The sequence below is a fragment of the Vigna radiata genome, chromosome 8 (genome assembly GCF_000741045.1).
Source record: "Vigna radiata var. radiata cultivar VC1973A chromosome 8, Vradiata_ver6, whole genome shotgun sequence".
Taxonomy (NCBI): Eukaryota; Viridiplantae; Streptophyta; class Magnoliopsida; order Fabales; family Fabaceae; genus Vigna; species Vigna radiata.
Window position 1 is genome coordinate 4,758,573 of NC_028358.1, and position 10,662 is coordinate 4,769,234.

The 10,662-nt window shown below is 29.6% G+C and overlaps 1 protein-coding gene across 1 annotated transcript; it reads right to left on the reverse strand.

The window, feature by feature from the left end:
• Window positions 1–962: 962 nt before the first annotated feature.
• On the reverse strand, window positions 963–4,685 carry LOC106770104 (probable leucine-rich repeat receptor-like protein kinase At1g35710). Its single transcript, XM_022784756.1, has 3 exons — window positions 3,681–4,685; window positions 1,386–3,536; window positions 963–1,264 (listed from the first exon to the last, which is right to left on the reverse strand). The coding sequence occupies exons 1-3, from the start codon at window positions 4,678–4,680 to the stop codon at window positions 963–965; spliced, it is 3,453 nt and encodes a 1,150-aa protein (XP_022640477.1). The 5' UTR covers window positions 4,681–4,685.
• Between the last annotated feature and the right edge of the window lie 5,977 nt (window positions 4,686–10,662).

Consider the following 10,662-nt stretch of genomic DNA (forward strand, 5'->3'; position numbering starts at 1 on the left):
ATAAGAGAAATTAATATACTTTATCCAAACAAAGAGATTAAAATATAAGATATTTTAATTAATTCATTCAAACAAAATATTTTAAAAATAAAAAGAATTTAATTGTAAATAATTTAATTGTTATGTATTTCAATTACTTTAAATGGTTGAAATCCCTCTGTCCAAATAAGATATTATGTTTATTAATGTTTTCTTTAAATATTATTCATCTTATTGTGAAATTTTCAGCTTCACACTTTAATTCCTTAGTGGTATACGTTTTACTCATGAGATTGAAATTTAATTAAGGTTAGAGTAATTAAAGTTATGAATTTTTAATTATACAACATAAATATGTATTGTGTGTGTGTTTTTTTTTATATTTCATGACAAAGTCATATTATAGTTGAAAAAGGTAAGTGTATTGAGAAAATACCTAATTTAAAGATTAAATTATTAAATTTAATATAAAATAACTATATCATAACAGGAGTTATGTTTAGACTAAATGTTTGCCTCTTGTCTCAACAATTAATGTTGTTTTGGTGATAGATAATCACACAACATGGGATCTGGCATTTTTTATCAATGAAAAATTGACTACAAGTCAATGGAGATTACCCATTCAAAACTTTATGATAGAATAGTAAAATATACTGATTTATATAATATAATTCAACATATATAAAAATAAATGTATAATATAAAACTTACAGTCAACATAAATATGATTATCATTCGAATACATGCTTATAAGAAGATTAGTTGAATAATATTTTTATAATTGTTATTGGATATATTTGAATTGGATACCAAATAAACATATTAATAACAATATTTAATTGTGATTACAACAAAAGAAAACAAAATACAGTACAAGATAGAAAATAGCAAGTAAAACCGAATGTTGTTTAATAACTTCACTCTTTACTTACACACGTAAGTTGAGATGCTGAGTCCATCCATTGAAGATAAGTTTTACACTACAAGCTCATTACAAGCTCATTGACAACCTCCTTTATAGTAGGGCGTGATCGTGGACTTTCAGTCATGCAAGCAAGTGCTATTTTCGCCACTGATGCCACTTCTTTAAGTAAACGTTTAGTTGGAGGAGGGAGACGCTGCTCCAACTTATCCATCAATGTCATATGATCAGCAGTGGATGAAGATGATAATAAGGAAGATATAAAATCACTAGGATGCTTTCCCAGAAGTATTTCCCATGCCAACACTCCAAAACTATACACGTCACATTTCTCATTCACTTCCATTGTGTATGCAAGTTCTGTAACAAACTAAACCTTATATCATATGCATTAAAGGAAAGTAGTGACAAAGATAACATATAGATAATTGTGACCAACAAAGACAAACTAAAAAATATGGTACAAGGAAAGAAAATTGACCTGGAGCGGCATATCCGAAGGTTCCTACAAATGAGGTCCAATTGGATGAATTGGGATTAAGAAACTTGGCTGTTCCGAAATCAGAGACATGTGCCACATATTCCAAATCCAAAAGGACATTTTTACTTGATATATCACGATGAATAATTGGTGGTGAGCAATCATAATGCATGTACAATAAAGCATTTGCTACATCTTTAATAACATTCACTCTCTTATTCCAATCAAATGCAATTGCTTCTTCATCATCCTTCAAAATATTCTGGACATTGCCCTTCTCCAAGAATTCACAAACCGTAAATGACCATTGGGAATGTGAACAAAACCCATATAACTTTACAATGTTACGATGGCGAATTTCTGTCAGAGCTTGGATCTCACTTGTGAAAGCTTTCACATTGAGCTTTTCTCCATTTGGAACTGAATGAAGTTTCTTTACAGCCACAACTTGACCTGAGGNTAACANTGCTTTGTAAACTTGTCCTTGNCCTCCAACTCCAATGAGATGCTTATCGTCAAANTTTTCAGTGGCTTCAACAATATTCTCNAATACCATTTTGCCATCAAAACTCCATATTGCAAATGTGTTTGNAGTTTGNAAATTGGTAGNTTNNTCTTCNANTTTCNCTGAAGTTTTGCATAAATAATANNANACTCCAAAAANAAANAATGCNAGNANTAGANTGCCCAAAGTAAGGGGTANAACNANNNTTATGACTTTCTTTGTCNTNTGNTTNTGNGANTTNCNACNTANTGTTNGGCAAGGCTNNAAGCCACTAANNTNGCCACACAAGCCTTTATTATTTCTTANNGCNTCCATTGTAGCATTGCGAAANACTGGAATGTTTGGAAGTGGACCNTCAAANTCATTGTAAGATATATCAATAGATGTCAAGCTCATCATATCATCAAAGCTAGAAAGATCACCTGAGAGACTATTGTGAGAGAGATTCAATGTTTCTAATTTTTGTAATCCTCCAAGCACATTTGTTAATCTTCCCCTCAACAAATTTTCACTGAGATCAAGAGTCGTAAGAGATATTAATTTGCCAAGCTCTAAGGGAATATTTCCCTCAAATTTGTTCTGACTCAAATTCATTTCCAATAAACTGAACAAATTTCCAAGTTGGTCTGGAATTAACCCAGACAAATTATTAGATCCAAGCCTCAAAATTTGAAGATTCTTCATTGATGCAATTTTTGAGGGAATATTTCCTGAAAGATTATTGTTGTCGAGTGATAGGCGAAACAAGAAAACCAATTTAGATAAATCTTGTGGAATGCTTCCTGTAAGATGATTTGAGGATAAATGAAGTTCACGTAATTCGGTTGCCTCGCTTAGTTCTGGTGGGATAACACCTGATAAGTTATTGTTAGAGATCTTGAGGCTTGTGAGGCTACGAAACTTCCCCCAATTTGGTGAAAGATGACCATAAAAATTGTTTTCACTCAATTCGATGTAAACCAAGTTTGGAAGTACACCAAAAGCATCTGTTATGTTTCCAGTTAGTTGATTTTCCTGAAGTCTCACTCGTATAAGGCTAGAGCAATTCTTCAAACTCTCTGGAATGTGGCCAGTGAAATGGTTATTGCTAGCGGAAAATTTTGCCAACTTTCCACCAACACAAATGTTGTGAGGTAAATGGCCAACAAAATTATTATCAGCCAGCTGCAAACTTTCCAAAGCAATAATCCTGTTCATTTCTATTGGAATCTTGCCACTGAGATTATTGTTAAGTAAAAATAATTCACGAAGCTTCGACAAATTTCCAATAGTGGAAGGAATGGATCCAAAAAGTTTGTTTTGAGAAAGAGAAACGGATTCCAAATTGACCAGGTTACCTATGGAAGTAGGAATTGGTCCAGAGAGGTTGTTTTGATCAAGTAAAATGGATTCCAAATTGACCAGGTTACCTATGGAAGTAGGGATTGGTCCAGAGAGATTATTGCCCAGCAACTGGATTGTTTGAAGGGAATGCAAATCTCCTATTTCATCCGGGATAAATCCAGAGAATTGGTTGCCATAAAGGTATAGAAAACTTAGATTGCTCAAGTTTCCAATTGTGGAAGGGATTTTACCAGAGAGAAAATTCTGAGACAAATCAAGTTCAGTGAGTTTTCTCAAAAATCCAATTTCATGAGGAATAAAACCTGACAATTGATTTCCTTTAAGGTAAAGTTGATTTAGATTGCTCAAATATCCAATTTCACGAGGAATAGAGTCAGAGAGATTATTACTTTGAAGATGTAGCATCTTGAGGTTGATCAACTTACCAATTTCACTAGGAATATGACCAGAAAGTTGATTGTCATTTAAGATGAGAAGTGATAGATTGGTCAAAGCACCAATTTCACCAGGAATGTGACCAGAAAGTTGGTTGTTTTGTAAGCTAAGAATTGATATATTAGTCAAAGCTCCAATTGAAATAGGTATGGATCCAGTAAGATTACAACTGCTCATTACCAGGTGTATTAGTTTCCCCAGCATGTCAATTTCTTGGGGCATGGTGCCGGAAAGGCCACTTTCCCCAAGATATAGAATCTCCAGGTTCCTCATATTTACAATTTCTTTGGGAATGGAACCATGGAATTTATTAGTTCCAAATGACAAATGGTTTAGGTCCATGTGCCAAATTCTCTGAGGAATGCTGCCAGAAAGGTTGTTGCCTCCTACATCTACATGAATCAAATTGTTCAACTTTTCTATAGAGATTGGGATTGCCCCTGTGAGATTGCACCAAGGAACATGAAGCATTCTCAGCTCCCTCAATCTCCCTATTTCTTGGGGAAGGGACTCACTGAAAATATTACCACTCATGTTCAACTTTTGAAGGCTAATCAACTGTGTTATTTCAGAAGGGATAATCCCAGAGAGTTTATTAGCAGACAAATCAAGAACAACTAGATTGGACAGAACTCCAATTTGAGGAGGAATACTTCCGCTCAGGGAGTTGTTACTTACATTTAGAGTGTGAATGTTTGTAAGCATTGAGAAGTTGAGGTTTTCAAGCGTACCTCTCAATCCAATATTTTGAAGATTTATTTGGGAAACATGATTGGAGTGATCACATGCAATTCCGAACCAATTGCAAGAAGTGTTGGCAGTCCATGAAGAGAGAGAAGCTTGACTCTTCATGTCAAGGCTGGCTTTCCACTTCAGCAGAGCATTTGCTTCTGAAGCAATTCCAGAAGAATTGAAAGCATGAGAATGGGGAAATGCAGAAAAGAACATTAGAAGAAGCAACCAAAAGGGTTGGAACTTCATCGACAAAAGCGTTGAAAATATGAACATCATACTGAATTGTTCACACGTAAGAGAAAGCTTCCATGTTGCTCATGCAATGTGCCGCTACTTATAAACTAAGAGTCAATGGTACATGACCCAAGTCAACGTTATTAACTGTATGTTGGCGTGTTCCCTAAGTTTAAAATACAAATTATGATATTTTCCTTCTAGTTATACTTTTCAATGTTTAGGAAAAACAATAACTATCATAAACCAGCGTTCTATCTTGGCGTGCTATTTTATATATGAATCTTAAAATACAACAATTTGTGTTTTTGAAATTTAAGAATAATTGTGTTTTTGTAGTTTAAAATTCAAAACAATAAGTCGTTTGCTAATATGGAGATGAGAGTGTCATATTAAGAACAAAACAACAAAGGAGAGAGATAAAAATAAATGATACAATAATTTATGGTGATTTATGTATACGTTCACACTACAATGGTAAATATATTTATTTTGATGTCTTTCAAGTCTTACATAGGTGTCAAACACTCGGGAGAATAAATTTATGTCTTATAAAAATAAAATAAAATTAAAAATGTTATACATCTTTTTTTATTTGTACCTTCAATTTAACTATGTTAAAATCTTATTACTAAATTTTTCATTTTTAATCCTCGTTTCAATGGATTAACTAATCCAACACATTTTTACATATTTACCACTTTATTTTTCTTCTCACATCTCACCTTCCACATCACCCTCCACATTACATACTTTTCCATCTAATTTTTGTACCAACTTTTATTATTATTTTGTCTATCCATTCTCTTCGTCTAATTATTCCATCCACTTTTTATATTATTTTTTTACTCATTTCTCCATTAAATTTTTGTATGTTTTCAACTCATTTTTTAAAATCATATTTTATATATTCACCTATTTTCTCCTATCTTTCTTTTTTTATTATTTCCCCCATTTATTTTATGAGATCTAAAATTTTCACCGACTTTTTATATTAATTTTTGCAACCATATCCTAGTGCTTATTACCTTCCATTTTCACAACCATATAAAAATACTAAAAGATACAAAATCTTAAAAAGAAAAACTAAAACATAAACTTTTTTCAAACAAATAATCCATTACGTTATTCTTGATTTTCATCCTGAATTTAGATAAGTAGAACTAAGGTCAATCCTTGTTAAATTCACTTCCAAAAAAAAAAAAATCTATAATCATTTCTAAACAATTTTCCAAATAATATTTTTAGATCAATTTCCAAAATAATTTTTAAATAGTTTTTAAAGAACTACATAACCTTGATTATCATTTTGAATGAGAACAAGTAGGACAAGGTCAATCCTTGTTGGTCTTAAAAAAACCAAAAAAATATTTTTGTTTCTTTAAGATTGTAATTTTTAGGGAAAATAAAATATTTTGAAAACCACATCAACTTTGTATATTTAATTAAATGTACTACCTTCAGACAGGAGTAGTAGGGTGCACTATATTTCTTACATGTAACTAACTCTCAGACTCAAAATCTAGTTTTGTAGACCATGCCTAATTTTTTCGGGTTTTTCATAGCTTTCTAGAATAACCTATGGTGACGACTCCAAAACCTCTGTTAATACAAGATCGTCTAAGTAAACCTTGTGTTGAAGTTTAACCAGCATCTAAACGAAATAACTTTAAACAATGTAAATCTTTTAGGATAAAAATGAAAGCGTTAAATGTTATAGATAGAAATTATCCTAAATGCCAAGTGTTACTTAAATAAACATGCCTAAATGGTTATTCATGTGTTATGCCTAAACAACCGGGATTGTCTAACGCTTTATTGCATGTACTAGTAGTACTCTTTTATTGGAAGAATTATGCTATCTTTTTCTATGCAGATAATCTTAGTACAATACCTTTATTTAACAGCCTACATCAGAACTAAAAGAATGTTTAAAGACATGGAAGTATTCTAAGAATGTTTCCTTCACACCTTCTGTCTATCTCTTCCGTACACAACATAGTTTCCTCTACAAGACACAAATAGCTTCTAACCTAGTACAAAAGGCTACATCCCTATGTGAAAGTTAAAGCTCTGAGTAACAAATCTTTCTTGAAGAAATTGATATAAAAAGGATTGTATGAAGAGAAGAAATAAAGAATTATTTGTGCATACTTTTTTGTTGCTATTTTCTGTAAGCTTCCATTGTCTAATGCTTATTCTTTGAAAAATAAAAAGTCCCTTTACAAGTTTTCATAATCTCTTTGTATTGATTTCATATCCTTTCTACGAGAGTTATTTTCTGATCTTGTATCTTGCAAAAACACTTTGTTGTTTTCATATTCGTAAGTGAATTCAAACACTTGTAACTTGGAGTTAAACGATTTAGTCAGTTAGACTAGTTTATACCAGAAGTGGTGATACTCGTCTTAACCAGTTGGATTAGTTTTAATATCAGGAGTGGTTAAACTCGAGTGTAATATTTTTATATTAGTGAAACCCCCTTAAGAGTACTTAAGGGAGAACTAGACGTAACTTAGTTTAGAGTGAATTAATATAAAAATAAGTGTGTCTTGTTGTTGTTTTCAAAAGTTTTCCTAAATGCTATTTGAAAAGATAAAGTGTTTAACAGTTATTGTAAACCGTCTAATCCCTCCAAAAGAGCTTAAATACATATTTGCGAAAAGTTTTAAGAACTCTATTCAAACCTATCTTTCTAGATTTTTTTTCCTATGTTTCTAGCTAATAGGGTTGCTTATATAGCAAAGTGGAGAATAACATCTCACAATACTAAACAATGCCAGACTAAATCAAACTACAAATACTAAAATTCTTTCACTTGGAGTTTGATTTAGTATAGTTGCCTTCATAATCAATTATTCTTGAATGCTAATTGAGGAAATACAAAACCTCAACTTATTTGTTGTAACAGTTATGGTCAACATGTCAGTTGGATTCTCTACACCTGAAATCTTCGACAAAGACAAGCCTTCATCATTTATCAGGTTTATAATAAAATGATACTTTAATGCAATGTGCTTGCATCTAGAATGAAGAATTGAGTTTTTAGCAAGATATATAACAATCTAACTATCACTGAACAATGGACAATCATTATTTTCTTTCCCTAATTCTTTTAGAAGGTTCTTCGACCATATCATCTCCTCTTTTACTTTTAAGATAGCTATATACTCAACTTCAGTAGTTGAGAAGGAAGCTCTTCTTTGAAGTTTAGACTTCCAATTTCCTTTGAAGTTTAGACTTCCTATTTTCTTTGAAGTATTTAACAATAAAGTTATTATTTATGCATAGATTAAATATATTTTTAATTTTTAAACTTTGACACGAAATTAGAATATATTTCTACTTAAAATTTTGATATATATTTTGATCCCAAATTTTAATAACACATAAATATAGTTATTTTAATTCAATTATTTTTTATATTGTATTATATGAAATATAGTTAATGGTCATTCATGGGCAATTATCGGGTATTAATTTACAAATATATGGTATTAATGATTAATTATTGGGTTTGATTACCTAAAATATATTGCACTAATGGTTAATCAATGGAGTTGCTGTCACAAGCCTTATAAGTATACAACTGATGTCAAAGTACAATGATCTTCTTCTATACTAATAAAATATTGACCTTTCTATGAAACATATATGACTTGAGCGTCGGAGTGTCTTCTGCAGGTCAACCTCCAATCGGGATGTATTACATGAAGAGTTGGACGACCGGAGCATAGTCAGAAGGATCGACCCTACCGAAACATATATCATATACATTAATATTAGCATTTGAATTGTTTTCCTAACACATTTACAAAAATGCATTTGAAACGGAAAGAAAATATTACGTAATTAAATTAAAATGATTATATCTATTTTAAAGTTTGAAAATAAAAATATATCAATATTTTAGAAAAAACAAATTCTAGTTTTACTTTGACTAAAAACATATTATTTAAAATTTGAATTGATTTGTGTACTCTTGTTTCTACAATTGCATTCTTTTTCAATGACTATATTCATTTTATTTTTCTTTTGAAGATAAAAATTTATTTCAAATAAATATTTTATAATGACTAAAAACATGTTTAAATGCTTTTGTGCTCTTGTTTCCACAATGCATTAATTAGTATTGGTGGTGATTTGCACTCTTTTTCAATGAAATATTGACTTACCATGTCATCTCAAATGACCCATAACATAAATGTTCAAAACTTTATGTATATACGTATAATTTTGATATGTACTTTCCTATAATAATTCATTTACATGTGTTTTAGATTCTAGCTACTTTTATTACTTTTATTTATTTTTCAAGAAAATGAAATAAAGAGTAAACTTAAGATTTTTTTAAGGAAATAAAATAACTATTTGTAATAGAAAAATTATGTATAAAATAAAAAATTATTTCCAACAAAATTATAAAATTTATATTTTACTAATTTTGAGTATCAAATGTATCTCGCATTTGTCTCCCGTAATGTTCATAATTGATTTGTACAGTATTGTTTCCTCAATTATTATTAGTGTAGGTGTGGTGAGATATATTCTAAAGCTTGCATTTTTGTCAATGAAATTGACTTATTATTAGTGTATGTGTTGTGAGATATATTCTAAAACTTGGTATTTTGTCAATGAAAGATTGACTTGGGCACTTTTTTTATTGGTAAGTGTTAATTGTTATGAACTCTTCAAATCAACTTATATTTCAATAATCTTTCTACAATACAATACTTGTGAATAGATTCAAAACTTCATGAAAAATGTATTATATTTATCAACTTCATATCTGTATATATAAATTTTGATATGTACATTTAAAATATATTATCAATTAAAATATTATATTTAATAACCATCATTCAAGTATGCTTTAAATAAATTATTTGAATGATGTTTTCTTTTTTTAAACCTAATACGTTTTTAGTTTTACGAAAAGTGACTACCTAAATATATAAATTTTTTATATTTTAGTCATAATTGTAAATAAATAAAATTTTATATTTTAGTCATAATTGTACTTTTTTTATTTACTGTTAATGAAAACATATGTATCACGTACATATGTGCTAACTCTTTTTCTTATGATAGTAAAAAAATAATAAAATTATTATAATTATAGTAATAAAAGTAAATTTGTATAAATTTTACAATTATATTATAGATAATGGATACTTTTTTAGAACATGTTTTTATTGTTGGATTAAATATGTTTTTAGCCCCTATACTTTGGGGTGATTTTGGTTTTAGTTCCTCTTTCAAACTAAGGTACAATTTAGTCCTTCAACTCTAGAATACTCTAGTTTTAGTCCTTTTTTTACCAAATTTTTTTAACTTTATTTGTTGTTTCAAGTATGTTTCATTATAGTATTTGGATTGTTTACACTGTTTGACACATTTTTACTTCAATGTTGACTGAGAAACGCGTTTGAAACAACAAATAAAGTTAAAAAAAATTTGGTAAAAAGGACTAAAACCAGAATTTTCTAAAATTAAAGGACTAAATTGTATCTTAGTTTAAAAGAGGGACTAAAACCAAAATTGCCCCAAACTATAGGGACTAAAAACATATTTAACTCTTTATTGTAATAGTTAATGAAATTTTAAAAAAGTAGATAAATTTTGGAAAAACGGTCAAATTGAAAAAAAACACGCTTAAATTTAAAAGAAAAAGTTACTTAAAAGATAAAGTTTGTAAAATAATTATTTTAATTTTAAAAAGAATACTTAAAAGATAAAATTAGAAAAAAAATGTGTATAAAAGAAGATAGACCTCTCTGTGTAATATAGAGAGACTCTAAGATATAGAAGAAGAACTGGAAATGTTCTCTCTTATTTATTACCAAAATTCATACAACTATATATAGTCGTTACAGTAAAGTAAAACTGAAACAGATCACATTTATATGCCTACATGTGATCCCTAAAGTCAAGGAACTAATTGACTTATTCTCCCTAAATAATAGGAATAGAGAAACTAAACAGAAACAAATAAGAATAGCAGTTGCAGACTTAACATTCCCT